Below are 20,726 nucleotides of genomic sequence, written 5' to 3' on the forward strand. Positions count from 1 at the left end.
AGGGCCATCTCCTCTGACCCATTCCTGAACAAGAATCCTGTTTACATCACACTAGGCTTCCAATGGCCGGGAACCTCGGACAAACGTCCCTTCTGAATCAGTCCATTGCATTTTTGGACAGATGTCATGGACAGGAAGTTTTGCCTGACTTCAAGGCTAATAAGTCTCATTCTTTACATCTTTCACCTTTTGCTCATTATTCTACTTCCTGGAATCAAAAAGAACAAGAAACAGCCACCATAGGACCTTCTTCTCCCAGTTTCTACTTCCTTTTGACAGGTTCATACAGTCTAGGACACATGAATACACAATTGCCTTTTTTGGAAAACAAACTCAGGGGGCAAAAGCCTTTTTCATAAAGTGAGATATTCAGTCTTTTTGTCAGTAACTATATCCAAGCAAGAGTGGCACCTTCCCAAACTGTTAATTCCTTGCTATTAATCAACTAATCAACAAGTATTTAAGTGCCTACTATGAACCAGGTACAATGTTAAGCACTAAAAACAGATGCAATCCAACAATCAACATTTATTAAATGCCTACTATGTATCAATGCTAATCAAGTAAAAGACAGTCCCTGACTTCAAAGAACTTAACTCCTTTCTCTTTGTCTTTTTTTTTCCAGCATCTAATCATGTGATTTCACATACATTCTTGTTTTTAATATGATTATTTATATTATTTTCCTGATGTTGAACAACTCGTTCATAGGGATTTATGATTCTGACAACTAATCATTTCTTCTTTTATTATCAGGAGATGTGGATTTGAATGCTAACTTTGATATTCATAAGCTATGTGACTAGGAACAAGCCAATAAACCTCTCTGATCTTCAATATCATCATCTGTAAAATGGAGATAATTATTGTTATATACCCACAGGTGTGCCCTAAAGAAAGCACTTTGTAAATTAGAAATCATAAGATAGTCTGGGTTATTCCTAGAATTGTAATTAGTTATCAAGCTATTAGATAAAGGATAAAATGAATCCAAACCTTAAATTCTCTATATTTTCAGTCCTAATAACACATCTAATATTTCAAGTGTTCTGGGGAAAATTCTAAGTTTTAGGCAGATACTAGAGAATGTAACTGTGTCCCAAAAGTCTTACTTCAGCTTTAAGCTATTAAAACCCAACTTCTTCCCCTACAATGAAAATTTCTGGCCAACAACTACAGAGCCAAAGTAAAAAAAAGTTCTATATCCTCTACTGAATAAATAATAAATAAATGAAACCATGATGGCTTGTGGAGATGAACAACTGCCAGGTCTAATCTACTTTACTGTTATAAGATCTCTTCCAACCACCTGTTTTTTTTTCCTCGACTCTCATAGCCCCCATCATCTCTCCCCTGTACATTGCTCAAGAATCTTCACTGACTCCCTATTGCATCTAACAGAAAAATGTTATTGTTTTGACTCACATTTAAAATCCTTTGGTCCATTCAAAGTGGAATGGGCTACCTTAGGATGTGAATGGAGAATTTTACCCAAAGGCCCAGGTGAGCACATGAGAGATAAGATATAAGATAGATAAGGTATGTATATGTATGTAAGATATATGTATATATGTATCTGTTCCACACATGTACATATATTACTACTTATACACACAGATCTCCTTGACTCTCGGCCTACTTTGGGCTTCTATCGATCATCCCGATATAGAATATATCTATATTCTCTGTCTCTGTCTCTGTCTGCCTCTCTTTCTCTCTGTCTCTCTCTGTCTCTTTCTGTCTCTCTCTCTCTCTCTCTCTCTCTCTCTCTCTCTCTCTATATATATATATATACATATATATATATACACATATATACACACACACAGATATATACAGAATAGCTGATTCTATGCATTCCTCCTCAAGTCCATGTCTGACTTCTTGGGCACCCAGGGACCTTCCAACTCAGAGAGCTTGTGAAGGACTCCCCTGAAATTCCCTTAGCAAGGATTTATGGGAAGACCTAGACAAGAGTTTCATGGTTTAATAACATGGAACTTTCTGATGATTTCAATAAAGCCCCCTTCATTTTATTCTTTTCCTGCCACTGATTGAGACTAACACTTAGATAGCTGACACACGAGCGGAGAAGAGATGCCCTTTGGTAATTACATGGCTGCTTTATAATTTCTTGGAGGCCATACCTATCCCTATCCTCGGAATGTGTCTGTGCTCTCTACTTAAGATCCGTCCTCCCGGATGCAATCACCTCCTCCCCTGGCAGCTCTAGCACCTGGTTCCCAGTGTAATAAGCGTGTCTACACCAGCGTGCTCTGCTGGGGTGATGCAAGACTGAAAGCAGGGACCTTATTTGCTGCCTTAATCACTCGATGCTTCCAGCTCAGCTTTACCTCTGGAATGCTTTCTTTGCCTCTGGCTTAAAACAATTTTCCTTTATTGGGCGAGGGTGAAAGGGATTTGGTCAGAGCAAAATTCAAAAGAAAACTACCCAATATACAGTCTCAGCACCAGCAAGAAGAGGGGCTCTTACCAAACGTTCCCTCCTGTTTCTCAGGCGCTGTAATTAAAGCCGAACGGATGCCAAGGCTTCCCAGAGCAACTGGTTGCCTACTTCAAACACGGGGGGCCACAATGACGCTCCACCCCTTTTGCACTGATTCACCCAGTGCCTTCCGGCAAATTGCTTAACACCTTCTGTCCCTCAGTTTTTCCATCTGTAAAACTGGGATAATTGGCACTTACCAACTTCATAGGATGTCTTGACGATTAATTAGGCGATGAGGCTGACCTTGCTGGTGAGAAAGGAGTCAAATTGTGCCTCTTCTGGGGCTGCAGCAACCGGGGTACAGGGAGGGAAATGACCTCCTCTCCAAGAGGCTGCTGTCTCCCCTCCTCCCTGGCAGACCAGCGACCACGAAAGATGGCAAAGCAACAAACACTAATGATGAAGATGCGAAGCATCCCATGTGAAAACCCAGCTCAACCCAAACATTTACCAAGACAAGAACAAAAATCAGAAGCGTACCAGATCTCAGCTGGGAGAAACACGCGTCTGCTGGCAAATGCACGTGCACACATTAACTGCAAGCGCTCATAACTGAGAGCATTGGAAAGAGTCTCAGGTTGGAGGTGGCACCTGGGTTATGCCCTGAAGGGAGGTGTGGTGGTTGCTGTTGTTGTTGTTAAGTCAATGCTCTCTGACTCCCCATTTGGGGTTTTCTTGGCAAAGAGACTGGAGTGGTTCGCCAATCCCTTCTTCAGACCATTTTACAGATGAAGAAATTGAGGAGGGCAGGTTAAGGGACTTGCCCAGGATCACACAATTATCTGAGGCCGAATTTGAATTCAGGTTCTCCTGACTACAGGCCCAGTGCTCTACTCACTGTGGCAGGAATGCTACAATCTGGAGGTGAGGAAGAAGAATCCTTTAAGCAATGAGGGACCATGATGCTAGGAAGGAGAAGGCTGAGGGTATGGCGACCGGCTAGAAAAAGCCAAACTTTCCTTCTCCCTTATTGTGAACTCTATGACAGAGAGAGATGAATATCCAATGTTCTTGCCATTTCTACTTCAGTAACCCCTTCTTTTTTTATAATCACAGTAACAATGAGACTAGACATTTATATAATGCTTTAATTGCAAAGTGGTATACCCACATTATCTCTCTTAAGTCTCTTAACAATCCTGGGAATGAAGGCCACGGGTAGGATCACCCACATTTTAGAGATGAGGAAACTCTGGCTGAGGGTCACACAGGGTCACACAGCGAGGAGGTAGAATCTGAAGTTGGGTTATTCTGAATCCTAATTTAGTCCACCCTTATACCAAACTGTCTAAATGATCAAGTAGACTGTTGAATTATTATTATTATTATTATTATTATTTTTAAGTTTTCCCACAGGAATAACTCAAGATGTCACTGATGCAGGTAGCTGGCAGGTGAAAAATCTCCCTCTACCTGCACCTTTCTTCTCTATAACTAACAAAGGTTAGTAGTACTCCTGAAAGAGATGAAAGCAAAAAAAAAAGTCCACCACTGCTCCCAGAGAGCAGGACTGAATTTCTGGTAATGCCACAAAAATTAATACTTAATAAATGGATAGTAACTTATTGACTAAATTTGCTTATTTTTCTTTTTTTAATTGATTTTATAATTACAAAATTTTTTTTGACAGTACATATGCATGAGTAATTTTTTTTATGACATTATCCCTTGTATTCATTTTTCCAAATTTTCCCCTCCCTCCTTCTACTCCCTCCCCTAGATGACAGGCAATCCCATACATATTAAATGTGTTACAGTATAACCTAGATACAATATATGTGTGTAAATCCAATTTTCTTGTTGCACGTTAAGAATTGGATTCCGAAGGTATAAGTAACCTGGGTAGATAGACAGTAGTGCTAACAATTTACATTCAATTCCCAGTGTTCCTTCTCTGGGTGTAGTTGTTTCTGTCCATCATTGATCAACTGGAAGTGAGTTGGATCTTCTTTATGTTGAAGATATCCACTTCCATCAGAATACCTCTTCATATAGCATTGAAGTGTACAGCGATCTTCTGGTTCTGCTCGTTTCACTCAGCATCAGTTGATGCAAGTCTCTCCAAGCCTCTCTGTATTCATCCTGCTGGTCATTTCTTACAGAGCAATAATATTCCATAACCTTCATATACCATAATTTACCTAACCATTCTCCAATTGATGGACATCCATTCATTTTCCAGTTTCTAGCCACTACAAAAAGGGCTGCCACAAACATTTTGTCACATAAAGGTCCCTTTCCTTTCCTTAGTAGTTCTTTGGGATATAAGCTCAGTAGTAGTACTGCTGGGTCAAAGGGTATGCACAGTTTGATAACTTTTGGGGCATAGTTCCAAATTGCTCTCCAGAATGGCTGGATTCTTTCACAACTCCACCAACAATGCATCAGTGTCCCAGTTTTCCCATGTCCCCTCCAACATTCATCATTATTTGTTCCTGTCATCTTAGCCAATCTGACAGGTGTGTAGTGGTATCTCAGAGTTGTCTTAATTTGCATTTCTCTGATCAGTAGTGATTTGGAACACTCTTTCATATGAATGGATATAGTTTCAATTTCATCATCTGAAAATTGTTCATATCCTTTGACCATTTATCAATTGGAGAATGGTTTGATTTCTTATAAATTAGGGTCAGTTCTCTATATATTTTGGAAATGAGGCATTTATCAGGACCTTTAACTGTAAAAATATTTTCCCAATTTGCTACTTCCCTTCTAATCTTGTTTGCATTAGTTTTGGTTGTACAAAAGCTTTTTAATTTGATGCAATCAAAATCTTCTATTTTGTGATCAATAATGATCTCTAGTTCTCCTCTGGTCATAAATTCCTTCCTCCTCCACAGGTCTGAGAGGTAGACTATCCTCTGTTCCTCTAATCTATTTATGATCTCATTCTTTATGCCCAAATGATGGAACCCATTTTGATCTTACCTTGGTATATGGTGTTAGTGTGGGTCCATATCTAATTTCTGCCTTACTAATTTCCAGTTTTCCCAACAGTTTTTTCCAAATAATGAATTCTTATCCCAAATGTTGGTATCTTTGGGTTTGTCAAACACAAGATTGCGATTTTTATTCATTATCTTGTCCTGTGTACCTAAGCTGTTCCACTGATCGACTAATCTATTTCTTAGCCAATATCAAATAGTTTTGGTGACTGCTGCTATATAATATAGCTTTATATATCAGGTACAGCTAGCCACTTTCATCTGACTTTTTTTTTTTATTTTATTAATTCCCTTGAAATTCTCGACCTTTTATTCTTCCATATGAATTTTGTTGTTATTTTTTCTAGGTCATTAAAATAGTTTCTTGGGAGTCTGATTGGTATAGCACTAAATAAATAGATTAGTTTGGGGAATATTGTCATCTTTATTATATTCGCTCGGCCTATCCATGAGCACTGAATGTCTTTCCAATTATTTAAATCTGATTTTATTTTTGTGGCAAGTGTTTTGTAATTTTGCTCATATAATTCCTGACTTTTCTTTGGTAGATGGATTCCCAAAGATTTTATACTCTCGACATTTGTTTTGAGTGGAATTTCTCTTTGTATCTCTTGTTGTTGCATTTTGTTGGTGATGTATAAAAATGCTGAGGATTTATGTGGATTTATTTTGTATCCAGCAACTTTGCTAAAGTTGTGAATTATTTCTAATAACTTTTTATTAGAATCTCTGGGGTTCTCTAAGTATACCATCATATCATCTGCAAAGAGTGACAGTTTGATTTCCTCATTACCTACTCTTATTCCTTTAATCTCTTTTTCGACTCTTATTGCCGAGGCTAGCATTTCTAATACAATATTGAATAGTAATGTTGATAGTGGGCAACCTTGTTTCACTCCTGATCTTACTGGGAAAGGATTCAGTTTATCTCCATTACATATTATGCTTATTGATGGATTTAAATATATGCTCATGACTATTTTAAGGATAGTCCATTTATTCCTATACTCTCAAGCATTTTTAGTAGGAATGGGTGTTGTATTTTATTAAATGCTTTTTCTGCATCTATTGAGATGATCATATGGTTTTTATTAATTTGATTATTAATATGGTCAATTATACTAATAGTTTTCCTAATATTAAACCAGCCCTGCATTTCTGGTATAAATCCTACTTAATTGTAGTGTATTATCCTGGGGATAATTTGCTAATATCTTATTTAAGATTTTAGCATCAATATTCATAAGGAGATTCACCTATAGTTTTCTTTCTTAATTTTCAATCTACCTGGTTTAAGTATAAGTACCATGATTGTGTCATAAAAGGAGTTTTGTAGGACTCCTTCATCCCCTATTTTTTCAAATAATTTATATAGCATTGGGGCTAAATGTTCTTTAAATGTTTGGTAGAATTCACATGTAAATCCATCTGGTCCTGGGGATTTTTTCCTGGGGAGTTGATTAATAGCTTGTTCTATTTCTTTTTCTGAAATGGGATTATTTAAGCAGTTTACCTCCTCCTCTGTTAATCTAGGAACCCTATATTTTTGGAGGTAGTTATCCATTTCACTTAAGTTATCAAATTTATTGGCATAAAGTTGTGCTAAGTAACTCCTTATTATTTCTCTAATTTCCTCTTCATTGGTGGAAAGATCCCCCTTTTCATTTTTAAGACTAACAATTTGATTTTCCTCTTTCCTTTTTCTGATCAGATTTACCAAAAGTTTATCTATTTTATTGGCTTTTTCATAAAAGCAACTCTTAGTTTTATTTATTAATTCAATAGTTTTTTTACTTTCAATATTATTGATTTCTCCTTTTAATTTTAGAATTTCAAATTTAGTTTTTGGTTGGGGGTTTTTAATTTGGTCTTTTTCTAGCTTTTTAAGTTGCAGGCCCAATTCATTAATCTTCTCTTTCTCTATTTTATTCAAGTAAGCCTCTAATGATATAAAATTTCCCCTTAATTACTGCTTTAGCGGCATCCCACAAATTTTGGTATGATGTCTCATTGTTGTCATTGTCTTGGGTGAAATTATTAATTGTTTCTATAATTTGCTGTTTCACCCAGTCATTCTTTAAGATGAGATTCTTTAGTTTCCAATTACTTTTTGATCTATTTACCCCTAACTTCTTATTGAATGTAGTTTTTGTTGCATTGTGATCTGAGAAGAAGGCATTTACTATTTCTGGCTTCCTGCATTTAATTTTGAGATCTTTATGTCCCAATACATGACCAATTTTTGTATAGGTTCCATGAACTGCTAAGAAGAAAGTATACTCCTTTCTATCACCATTCAGTTTTCTCCAAAGATCTATCATACCTAGTTTTTCTAATGTTCTATTTAGCTCTTTAATTTCTTTCTTATTTGTTTTGTGGTTTGATTTATCTAATTCTGAGAGTGCAATGTTGAGATCTCCCACTATTATAGTTTTGCTGTCTATTTCTTCTTGAAACTCTCTTAACTTTTCCTTTATGAAGTTAGATGCTATACCACTTGGTGCATATATATTTAGTATTGATATGGCTTCATTGTCTATGGTACCTTTTAGCAGGATATAGTTTCCTTCCTTATCTCTTTTAATTTGATCAATTTCTGCTTTGCTAGGTCTGAGATAAGAATGGCTACCCCTGCTTTTTTGGCTTCACCTGAAGCATAATAGATTCTGCTCCAACCTTTTACCTTTACTCTGTATGTCTCTCCCTGCTTTAAGTGTGTTTCCTGTAAACAACATATTGTAGGGTTCTAACTTTTGATCCAATCTGCTATCCGCCTCCTTTTAATGGGAGAGTTCATCCCATTCACATTTACAGTTAAAATGACTAATTCTGTATTTCCTGCCATCATATTATCCCCTGATTATGCTTCCCCCCCCCCTTGTCTCCCCTTAACCCCTTCCCCAGTATTTAATTTATGGACCCCACTTGTGACACACAGCCCTCCCTTTTTAGTATTCCTCCCCCTCCTTATAAGTACCTTCCCTTTTCTTGTACCCTTCCCTTATTCCCCTTTTCCTTTTTCCTTTTCCTCTCCCCCCTTATAATGAGGTGAGAGAGAATTCTCTGAAAAACAAATATGTCAATTATTTACTTTTGAGCTTCTTCTGATGAGAGTAAGATTCACACAATGTTTCTCCCCCTCTCTAAATTCCCTCAGATATGGTGTATTTTCTATGCCTCTTCCTGGGATGTAGTTTCCCTCTTTTTTTCTCTTCTTTCCCTTTTTCTGATACTATACCCTTCCCTTTACTACTTCCCTTTTTTATATTATATCAGTAAAATCAAATTATCCATGCAGACTTTCTGTACATACACAACAGAGATATTTTCAGAGATATATCAAGAGTTCTTTTTACCTTTTTCTGCTTCTCTTGAATCTTGTGGATGTAGATCAAATTTTTTTTGTTTAAGTCTGTTTTTTTTCTTAGAAACAAATGGAATTCCTCTATTTCATTAAATGACCATCTTCTTCCATAGAAGGAAATGCTAAACTTAGTTGGGTAGTTTATTCTTGGTTGTAATCCTTGTTCTTTTGCCTTTCAGCCCTTCAATCCTTTAATGTGGAGGCAGCCAGATCTTGCTTGACCCTTATTGTGGCCCCTTGATATTTGAATTGTTTTTTTCCTAGCTGCTTGCAATATATTTTCCTTAGTTTGGTAGTTCTGCAGCTTAGCCACAATATTCTGTGGAGTTCTTTTTTCAGGGTCTTTTTTAGGTGTTCAATGAATTCTTTCAACACCTATTTTCCCTTCTGTTTCTATTATCTCTGCACAGTTCTCTTTGATGATTTCCTGTAAAACAGAATCTAGGCTCTTTTTTTCATCATAATTTTCAGGAAGTCCAATGATCTTCAGATTATCTCTCCTAGATCTATTTTCCAGGTCTATAGATTTTCCCAATAAATATTTGACATTATTCTCCAGCTTTTCATTTTTTTTTTTTGTTTGACTGATTCTTGGTTTCTCAATGAATCATTCATTTCTATTTGTTCCATCCTGATTTTTAATGAGTTATTTTCTTCATTCGCATTTTTTAGTTCTTTTTGTATATATCCAATTGAGTTTTTAAATGAATTATTTTGCTCTGTTGAATTTTTTTCTATTTCACTATTTTTTTTAGTGAGTTATTTTCTTTTTCCAAGTCACAAATCCTACTTTCCTATGATTTTTTAATCTTTTCTAATTCACAAATTTTGTTTCCCTGTACCTCCTGTGAATTCTTTATTTTTTCCAACTCAAATTTCAGGACGTTGTTACTCTCTAGCATAGCTTCTCTTTCCTTTCCCCATTTTTCTTCAAACTCTCTTAACTTTTTAATAGTCTCTTCTAGGAGAGAGTTATGTTATGGGGGGCAGGTATCATTCCCCTTTAAGGTGTTATCTGGAGACTCTCTGCTGTTAGCCCCCTCGGGGTTGGATACCTGCTCTTTCTCTGTATAGAAGGTGTCAATAGTTCTCTTCAGCTTCTTACTCATTGTTAAAAATCTGTAGGGGTCTGCCCTTGGGGTAAGAAATTTATCAGCTTCCTCCCAGACTGGATGGATGCTACAATCCTGTGTCTGGGCTAAGAGAGAGCTCTGGGAGAGAGTTCCCCTCCCCCCCTCCTCCTCTCCCCTCCCCAGAAATGCCTCAGAGGTGATTAGCACCGCTGCAGTTTCAAGGAGTGCTCAGTGAAGGAACCCGCTGTGTGGCCTAGAGACTGCCCTGAGGTTTAATGCTGAACAGTGAAGTCACAAATACCAGCCAAAGCCTCCCCTGGGGCTGTGGATATTAGCAGCTGATGTGAAAAGCCCCTGCGCTCAAACCAGAAGTGTCTGCCTGGAAATCACTGCCCAAAAGTGGAGGTTCCGCTGCTCTGGGAGTTCCGCTTCTCTGGGAATTTCACTGCTGCTAGAATTCCACTGCCTCAGGCTGAGCCCGGCACTATGTGGATTAAAGGCTGCCTCTGGCCATGTCCCTGCTGTTCAGGCTCTCAACTACCCCAAGAAGAAGCCCAGGGCAGCAGAAGGCCTCTGCACAGCCATGTGGAGATTGGTGTTAGGTCACTTCTGGATTGGAGTGGATCTAGGATCTGGCTTTATATTTTAAAGTGGCTTGATTTCTCTTCTGAAATGCTATTTTATAAGCAGAGAAGAGCTATCAGCCTGTGTCAGATTCCTCTATCTCAGTGGCTTCTCTGATCCCAGAGTTCTCCCCAGCCAGATCAGCAGTGTGCTAGCACCTAACCCTGTCTGTGCTGATCTTTTTTTGCCTCCCCTTGGAACTGACCTTTTCTGTTGAAATTCCCGATTCTCTTCAGCTGGTAAGTTGTGCTTCTAATCCTTGTGGTTTTTTATCAGTCCAGCATTATTTAAGAGGCTGATTTAACTAATTGGTAATGAGGGAAGAAGGGAGCTTACAAATTCGTGTGTATCTTCTCTGCCATCTTGGCTCCGCACCTGTCTGCTTATTTTTCAATTTACTTTGCTGGATTTCCATCCAGCTCATGTCCACTACCCATAGGTGTCCAATACAGCTCTGTCCCAGACCCTTTTCTCTTCTTCCTTGAAGTTATTTCATTTCATGATTTCAAAAACACCATGAATTCCACTATATTGATGAATCCCAAATAAAAAGATCTCCTGACCTCATATCTCCTATCTCCAACTGTTCATTAGATATCCAGAACTGGTTATCACAAAGGCCTTTTAAATTTAGCATGTTCAAACTGAGCTCATTTTCTTTTCCTCTCCCCTACTTTACTGTCAAGGGCACTGACAACCTCTCAGTCACCCAGGCTTGCAACCCGCATTTCCTCAAATGGAAATGAAAGGAAATAACACTGAAGGAGAAGAGAAGAGAGCCCAATATATGTAGACACTGTTGTGATTACAATATAAAAGCATAGGTCTCATGTGCAAAAATGTTTTAGCAGCCCTTTTTGTGGTGGCAAGGAACTAGAATTGAGTGGATGCCCTTAAGTGGTATATGAATGTTATGGAATATTATTGTTCTATAAGAAATGACCAGCAGGATGATTTCAGAGAGGCCTGGAGAGACTTACAGGAACTGATGCTGAGTAAAGTCACCATAACCAAGAGAACTTTGTACATGGTAACAGCAAGATTATGTGATGATAAATTGTGGTGAACTTGGTTCTTTTCAAATAATGAGGTGATTGAGGTCAATTCCAATATTCTTGTGATGGAAAGAGCCATCCACATCCAGAAAGAGAACTACAGAGACTAAATATGGATCAAAATATAATATATTTTCATATATATTTCTCACAATCATTCTGTCAGGGAGGTGCCATTATCCCCATTTTACAGATAAGGAGATTAAGCCTTAGAGAAAGTGATTTACCCAGAATCACACAGCTAGTAAAAAAGGGAGGCAGGATTTGAACTCAGATTTTCTTGATGCTATATTCAATATTCTATTCACCGCACCACTTGGCTAGTCTTGAAGTGAAGGAAGAAGAAAGCAGTGTAGATGAGAGACAAAGAATAGTATGAAAAGGTACTTCCTTAGTCAAGACAGAACAGTAGGAAAAAATAGGTGGCTGAAAATTAACGACTGTGTTTACTCAGACAAGTCAGGGGAAGTGTTGATTCTCCCTTTTGTCAAACAGGTAACATGGAAATTATAAGTCTCTTTGGACAAGATTTGGGTGACCCAAGTCACATATCCCAGGATTTTGACTGTAATATGCCCCATCCTCTTATTGTAATATTCACTTTTTCACTAATAGTTAACCAATTAGAGTTGATTGCCACCCTTGGGAATACCTGCTCTTTCCAGGGCATATAAACTGTGAATCTACCACCACTAGGAGTCTTTGGTCTAAGAGAGATAGCCAAATGATTATCCTTTTATTAAAATCCTGGAATTATTAATAAAATGATTAAATCATCCAGGGAAAAAAAAACTGACAATGATATTTGCAGACATAAGAGACTTCAGAAGGGGACTTAAATCTGGGTCTCTGTTATATTATTGTGGTTCAGCCTTTATTTTTGAAGAAGACTAATGACATCATAGAATAATGACATCATCTGTGAATGGTATTTAAGTGAGGTAGAATTATACAAAGTCATCTGCCTCATTCTTCCAGAATCACTGAATCCCAGTGGCAAGACAAAAGTCAGAAAGACTGGTAATGGCTCAGGATGCAGTGGATGACCTTAGGGTCTTTGATGTCTGACCAAGCTCTAAGTGTTCCACAGCACCTGCTTCAGCCACCTTCACAGTTACTGGAACAAACTATTCTCTGCTGATTTCACAGGGAAAAGTCTTCACATGTATGGCATAGACAACCCCCTAACTCACTGATGTATTTGAAGCCTGTCAATTACTCTCAGTCTGGTTTAGTCTGTCTGCCAAGACAATTTTACAGGTGTGTAAGACTGCACATGCTACAGCTTCTTGGAGCCAAAAGTTAAAGTTGGAGGACAGGTAGACACCAAAGGTGGATGAGTAGCCCTGAAAGGGGCCCTCTCACCGGAGGTGCTGGTCCTTCCTGAGCACTCCAGAGAGGAGAGATGGAGAGATCACACTTAGGTTCTCATAAGAAAGAAGCGTTCCATGGTTATCCATCTTCTATCTTCCAGAAATCTACATTTCCCTAAAAAGAGGAAGCAATTATTGAAGAAAGAGATCCAGATCTGGATTCCAAAGATTTGGAATGAGATCAAATTCTAATATCTGTGACTTCTGTAAAGTTGCACAACACTGGCTTCAACACTCAGCTATAAAATGAGGAGGAAGAGCCACAGATTTGGGGAAGAGGGTCACAGAATTATTGCCAAGGGCCACAAGTACACATGTTTATATCTTGATTTCTATTTAGTTCCAATAAAACATGCCACATGTCTCAGAATAATGAATAAGCAAGCATCCCCTTAGAAGATAGGACAAATGAGGTGGCTAATATTTGTGACTGCTGAGTCATTTTAGACCTGTCTGACTCTCCATGACCCCCTTTTAGGGGCTTTCTTGGCAAAGACACTGGAGTGGTATACTATTTCCTTCTCCAGTTCATTTGACAAATGAGGAAACTGAGGTAGACTGAGTTAAGTAACTTGCCTAGGGTCCCACAAGCTAGCAATTGTCTGAGGCTGGATTTGAATTCAGGTACTCCTGACTCCAGTCCCCATGCTCTATCCACTGTGCCAACCGGCTGCTCAGGTACTCACTATACAAATAGTTTCTTGATGTTCAAATGTGGAGATGTACCACAGCTGGTTCTAGGAAGATCTTGGTTCAAGTCTGGCTGTGTAACTCTAGGTCAGAAACTTAACTCTGTGTGTGCACGCTGGGAGATAGTGAGACATCTCTGTTAAGACCACTGAGAATATGCTCATCTGCATTGGGAAAGAGCAGTCCCTGCTCCTATCCAATGTATGCAGATACTGTTGTGATTTGAATATAAAAATTTACTGAAATGTTAATTAAATTATGGTCAATTTTTATTGCTGTGAATTTTCTCAATCACTGGACACTAAAGACAATAACTCTTACATGTGAATAGAGAATTGGAAGGAAGACTTACCCCACTAATTTGCTTTTGATCACAGGCAAATCATTCTCCTCTTTAAATATTTTCATCTGTAAAATGGAGATTATAATAACCTGTATTTCTTATGAGTGTCAAGTGATATAATGCATATAAAATACCCTATACCCCTTAGCAAAGCCCTGGGTAAAAAGTGAGGCAGTAGTGAAATATTTAATGTTAAAAAGGGGTCCTCAAACTTCCATATGGGTACAAACAGTGCAACAGCTGTTTAGGATGCACTGAAGGAGGTCATTTCTCAAGTCATGCACTTCCCATTCTCCTCTGTAGGATGCCCTAGAAGAGCATAACTACAGAATATTAGAATGAGAAGGAAAGTGAGGGTCTAGTCCCATGCTGCATCAGGAGTTCATACCCTAGCGCCCTGGTCTCCATCAGCCCTCCCGTGTCATATGGCTTCCCTATGTAGCCAGTCACACTGATAGACAGCTCTATTCATCAGCTCATTCTTGTTTCCACAAAGCCAAAGTCTGCCTTTGTCGTTTCTGTCTCTTGGTTCCAGTTCAGTTCCAAGCCAGTCTGGCTCCTCCTTAAAAATCTGAAGACAAATATTTGTCTACTTTCCTCCAGGCCTCCTTTTTCAGCTCCTCCTCTTAGCATATGGTTTCCTGCTCCTCACTTGAGCTGCAGGTCTCTTATTATTTGGTTGCTCTATTCCCAATAATTTCACCTAAGAAAAGAGCAGCAGGAAGTTGTGGAAAGAGCTTGAGGTAGAAGACCCGGGTGCAAATCCTGGCCTAGCCCTTAATAATGCTATAACCCTTGAGCTTTTGTTTCCTTCTGTAATAGGAATTTATTGTGCCTTCTGGGTCTAATTCCACCTTCTGCACTTGTAAGGACTGTATTCCTGTCCATTCTGGATTTATGCTAATTCTGGAATCCCCTCCATTTCCATGAATGTGGCTCCCATCACATGAAACTATACCTAATGTGTGAGCTCCCTTGGATCACCTCTCTATCAGCACAGTTCACAGGCCACTGAAGATTTAGCAGATGCCCTAAGTAAACCACCGCAAGTAGGTAACTACTAAGGGGATTATGAAATTAAAAAGGGTTCTTACACTTATGGGTACAAATAATAAGAACCACTGTTTGGGATCCACTGAAATAGTTTCTAAGACTACTCCTTCCCCAGAGCTTTTTAGTCTACAAGAGCATAATGATGGAATATTAGTATGAAAAGGGAGTTTAGAGTCTAGCTCCAGCTAGACTCCCAGGAAGTAGTCTAAGTCTAACACTTATCCAGGGTCACAGAGGCTATCATGCCCTCATGCCCTGCTATCTTTACACCCCCAATATATGTTCAGGAGAGTTTTAAAAACCAAAATTAAATATTTCAACTTGATCCCTGGGAAATTCAATCTTGATAAATTGAGCTGCAGCACTGATTAAATCTGTTGACATTATAGACAGCCATAATCCCTGGTTTAAAAAGGAAACCAAAGGATTTAAAGTTAGAGGAGACCTTAAAAATCACTCTGAGCTTTTCATTTTAACATATCAGGGAACTGAGGCTAAAAGATGGAAGTGACTTCACGAGGAACATGGCCTTTCCCATTTCTCCCAGCTGATTAATGTATCCCCATTTCAGCCTACCTTTCCTCAATCTACTCTTGCCATATGCTGTGAGTACCTAGAGGTTCACATGTTGGCTCCCACACTGCAATGGGAATTCCTTGAGGGGAGAGATCCTATTTTTGCTTTACTCTGTAATCTCAGAATTTGGCACTGTGCCTGGCACATTTGCTTGTTGATTGTTGCAGGAATAAACGATTCAATCCTAGACCTCCCTAAGTCAATGTCTAGGGCTACATCTCCACTGTGACTTCTCATGGAGGGATCCCAAGCCACATCATCACAGGCAATCCATGAGCAAACTTTCAGGAACTCAAAGGGTTAATTGTGAACAGCTTTACAGGCAAAGCAGTGTTTGCCTCAGGTTTTCCCCCTTCCAGTTTGGAGATTTATAATGCCTTCGGCATAGTGAGAAAAGAGGAGAGTTCACTTTTATTTTTTCCATCCTCCCTCTGAGGAAGTTGTTATGACACAGAGCAGGTGTGGAACGCTGACTCGGTAAATATGCTCGATTTATCTGCTATCAATCATTTGCAAAACCCAGGGCCCAGCTCTCCACCAGACAGTTGGCTTGGAAGTTAGAGAAGCCGGACCCAAGAGCTGTCTTTCTGTATTCAATCAATATTATATTCCAAGCCCTTCTATTCTGCAGAACAGGAAAGTGTAGCTGTTTACGAAGTGTTTAAGAGGTGGCTGCTAAAATGAGGATTTCCTCATTTAGTCATTCTCTTGTAGCAACAGGTTAGCCACCAAACAGTCCTGCACTCACCTGCATGCCGCACCTCCTGTAATAGGCTGGGTTTGTTTTGTATGATACACACTGGACCAAGGAGGGACACATGTCACTGAATTTATGACTTCTTTCTTTTCTTCCTTCTCTCTCTCCTTCCCTCACTCCTTTCTTCTTCTCTCTTGCCTTCTTCCTCTCTCCCTTCTATCTTCTTTTTCTTTTTCTCATTCCTCTCTCTCTCTCCCTTCTTTCCATCTTCTCTCTCATTCTCCCTCCTCTGTTTCCTCCCTCTCTCTATCTCTTGAATTTTTCCCTTCTTTCTAACTCTTTTCTCTCTCATTTCTCTCCTCCTCTTTCTTTTTTTGTCTCCCTTCTCTCTTCCTCTTTAATTTCTCTTTCCCTTCTTTCTCTACTTCCTTCTCTCCTTTCCTTTTTCCTCTCTCCTTCTAATCTCTCTCATACTTCTCTCCTTTTTCTCCCTCTCTCTACCTCTCTCTCTTTCTCCTCTTTCCCTTTTTCTCCCTCTATCTCTTGAATCTCTCCCTTCTTTCTATCTTTCTTCTCTCTCCCTCATTTTTCTTCTCCTTTCCTTTTTTTTCCTTTTTAATCTTTCTCTCCCTCTTTCTTCTCTCCTTTCCTTTTTCCTCTTTCCCTCTTTAATCTCTCTCACACCTCTCTTCCTCTTTCCCTTTTTTCTCTTCCTCTCTCCCCGCTGTTTTTACAGCATAATCATTTCCCAATATTATCCCACCTCACCATTACCACCAGTGTACCTCACTCCATAATGAGGAAAACCAGTAAAAATCTAACCACTGAAGCAAGCACGTATGACATTATATGGTACATTCCTTTCCTGCAGCTGGTCTCACCTCATCCTCTAAGCAATGAGGGGGCTGGGCTCCATGGCCTGCTAAGGCTTCTTCCAGCTCTAATTCCACAATCACAGATCCTTAACTCTATGATGTTCCCATCGTCCCTTGGGGAAGAGCAGACCAGTGCCTGCCCCACTGCCAAAGGTCTGCCCACAACATCACTGTGGGCATTCACCAAGACCATCAGTTAAGAGCTGTCCAACGCACAGGCCACCAGAGCTCCCTGGAGAGCTAGCACACCTTTTACCTGTTATTCTCCTCACCTATTCATCACAACTGAGCCTGTTCCTTATTCAGACAGCCACCATCCTAACTCAGACCCCATCACTTCTTGCCTGGACAACTGCAATGGCCCCCTAATTAATCTGCCTGCCTAGAGTCCCTACCCAATTCAATCTATCTTCAACACAGCTGCTTAACTGATTTTCCTTAGCCACGAGTCTGAGCATGTTATTCTCTAACTCAATAAACCCCAGTGGCTCCTAATTGCCTCTAAGATAAAAACATAATACTCCTCATGTTAACTTCTAAAAGCCTTTACCTGCTTACCCCAAACTAACTTTCTGTAACGCTCCCCCCTCTCCATTCTCCTCTTCAGCCAAACTAGACTCTATTTCTGAAAGATGGTATTCCATTTCCTTGTTAGCCGTCTCCATATCTGAAAGACCCACCCTCCTTATTTTTTGTTTTATAGGATATATAACTTCCATTGAGATGGAGCCCAAGTTCCCTATTCTCCCAACTGTCAGTGGTCTCCCTAACTACCTTGTGTTTCATCTGCATAGGTACTCACATGTGTACCTGTCCTCTCCCATAATATAATGTATGTTTCTTGAGGGCAGGTAATGTTTTTGTCCCCAGTAGAGTGCTTAATAAATGCCTTTTAACTCACCAGTGACTTCCCATTTCAAATTACCTTTCTCTTCTATGTACCAAGTTTTTTACATGCTGTTTCCCCCCTTTTAAGATGTATGCTGTTTGAGAGCAGGGGCTATGTTTGCATATATTTCTTGGTATAAACAGTATTTAGCAGAGTGCCTGGCTTCATGAACACTATATGAACATACTTATTGATCCTCTGATTCAGGAGGAAGGGGAAGACAGAGAAGAGACAGACAGACAGACAGAGAAACAGAGGGAGAGAAGAGACGGAAAACCATTTTTAATAGTTTTGGCCAAAAGGCCATGAGCATGTTTCAAAATGGTGCCCCAACAAAGTCTGTCTGATAGTGAAATGATTTGGGAACCAAACTAAGAGAAGAAGAGGATCCTGGTTAAACCACACTAGAATGATTGCATTGATTTCTGGACACCACAAAAGTAGGGAGCAAATTGGCAAACTGAAGTGTATTCATAGGGCATTGACCAACATGGTAATGAAACTCAACACTTTTGTTCATAAGAATTGGTGGAAGAAACTTCAAATGTTTAACTGAAAATAAGAAAGCTGGGGGAGGAAAGGTATGGTGGCTGTTTTAAATTATGAGAGAGAGGGACTTGACTTATTTTCCTTGGTTCCCAAGGGCAAAACCAGGAGGAAATTACAAAGAGGCAGATTTCAGCTTGGCCAAAGTTAAAACTTTCTAAAAATGAGAACCGCCTAAAGTGGGCTGCCCTGGGAAGCAGAGTCTTCTCTGTTTTTGCAGGGCTATTGAGAAACTACTTATCAAAAATACTGTAGGAAGATTTCCCAACTCTTTGAGGAAGATGCTATGAAGCGACAATCTTTCTATTTCTTTCACTATAAAATGATGTGCGCAGGTTGATTAGGTGAAAGTCTCTTCTATGCTTTAAATTCTATGACATTATTTTTCTCTAGGAATTTTCCACATCTTTAGAGGTCATTATGTCTATCCAGAGGGGCAGCTAAGTGGCCAGGCCTGAAAGTCAGGAAAACTCATCTCTCTGAGTTCAAATCTGGCCTCAGACACTTATTAGTTGGGTGATCCAAGGCAAATCACTTGATCCTGTTTGCCTCAGTTTCCTCATCTGTAAAATACATTGGAAAAGAAAATGCAAAACATTCAAACAGGGCCACAAAGAGTGGTATGTGATTGAAAAATGACTCAACAACAATAGGATGCCAAAAACAGAACTTAGTTTACTTGGGTTGACAAGGAAGCTGACATCAAGCTATTAATGCTACTCCTTGATTCCAACCAATCAATTGTTTCCCTAACCCAAAAACATTTGAGAAAGTCTAATGATATCCTTGCGGAGAATTTTGAAAAATATGGCCTGGATGGGAGTGTTGTTAGGGGGATTAGGGAAACATCCAAAAGAATGAAATGAAGTGACCTGGGTATCCCTAAGTCCACTGGCCCTTCATGAGCTTTCTTTTCCCTTCAAATATTCCCCAGCAATGCCTGTGATAACCTGGTGACAAAAAGAACTAGAGAGCTAGTCCAATGAAAAATCAATTCCAACAGTTATCAGGAACAATCCTTAGTAATTTCAGAGGAAACCACATTTTATAGATAACTTCCTGGCAGGAAGATTTGAATGTTTTCCCCCATATTTACACCTCAAGGACTGAAAACTAACCTAGGACAAATGGGAAAAAAAAAATTATCATAAGTCTTTAATGTTTACCAGGGCCTTTTTCCATAATAACAACGAGAGCATAACAGACTCCTGTACAGAGAGGAGGGTAAAGGAAGACCATGGTCCAAAAGCTGACAAATATGACCAGAGCCTGAAACTAGCCAGCTCTCTTGTTCTACATCTATCTGTCCAATACATAAATCCATCTAATCATTAAAAGCAATGACATAATGAGAAATGACACCAATATAGTTCTTTAAAGCTTAACAAGTTCTTTAGAGAAATTCTGATCTTTTTAAAAATAATGGCTTTTTATTTTCAAAATAAATACAAAAACAGTTTTGAGCATTCACCCTTGCAAAAACCCCTGTGTTCCAAATCTTTCTCCCTCCCTCTCCTCTACTCCCTCCCCCAGTGAGTAAGTAATCCAATATATGTTAAACATGTGCATTTCTTTTACACACATTTCCACAATTATCATGCTGCACAAGAAAAATCAGATCAAAAAGGGGAAAAGGAGAAAGAAAACAAGATGCAAACAAACAAAAAGAGTGAAAATGCTATGTGGTGGTCCACACTCAGTCACCATGGTCTCTCTCTGGGTGTAGATGGTTCTCTTCATCACAAGATCATTGGAACTGGCTTGTGTCATCTCATTGCTGGAAAGAGCCACATCCATCAGAATTGATCATCATATAGATCATATAGTCTTGTTGTTGCCATGTATAATGATCTCCTGGTTTTACTGATTTCACTTAGTGTCAGTTCATGTTAAGTCTCTCCAGGCCTCTCTGGAATCATCCTGCTAGTCATTTCTTACAGAACAATAATATCCCATAATATTATATACCATAACTTATTCAACCATTCTCCAATTGATGGGCATCCACTCAGTTTCCAGTTCCAGTTTAACACTACAAAAAGAGCTGCAAATATTTTTGCACATGCGGGTCCTTTTCCCTCTTTTATGATCTCTTTAGGATACAGACTCAGCAG

General features: G+C 39.1%; 1 protein-coding gene across 5 annotated transcripts in view; it reads right to left on the reverse strand.

Moving 5' to 3' along the window:
* AFG2A (AFG2 AAA ATPase homolog A) overlaps positions 1-20,726 on the reverse strand; it is a 240,830-nt gene that overhangs the window by 124,674 nt on the left and 95,430 nt on the right. The window contains exons 15-16 of one of the 5 annotated variants that reach the window (XM_074273699.1): positions 13,986-14,041; positions 8,438-13,058 (exon numbers count right to left, since the gene is read on the reverse strand). The exons of the other annotated variants lie outside the window; for them this stretch is intronic. Of the exons in view, the coding sequence (XP_074129800.1) occupies positions 13,049-13,058; positions 13,986-14,041 (66 nt within the window). The 3' untranslated portion in view covers positions 8,438-13,048. Of the gene's footprint in view, positions 1-8,437; positions 13,059-13,985; positions 14,042-20,726 lie in introns of those variants that run through there. 5 annotated transcript variants of the gene reach the window in all.

The sequence above is a fragment of the Sminthopsis crassicaudata genome, chromosome 6 (genome assembly GCF_048593235.1).
Source record: "Sminthopsis crassicaudata isolate SCR6 chromosome 6, ASM4859323v1, whole genome shotgun sequence".
In the NCBI taxonomy this organism is placed as follows: Eukaryota; Metazoa; Chordata; class Mammalia; order Dasyuromorphia; family Dasyuridae; genus Sminthopsis; species Sminthopsis crassicaudata.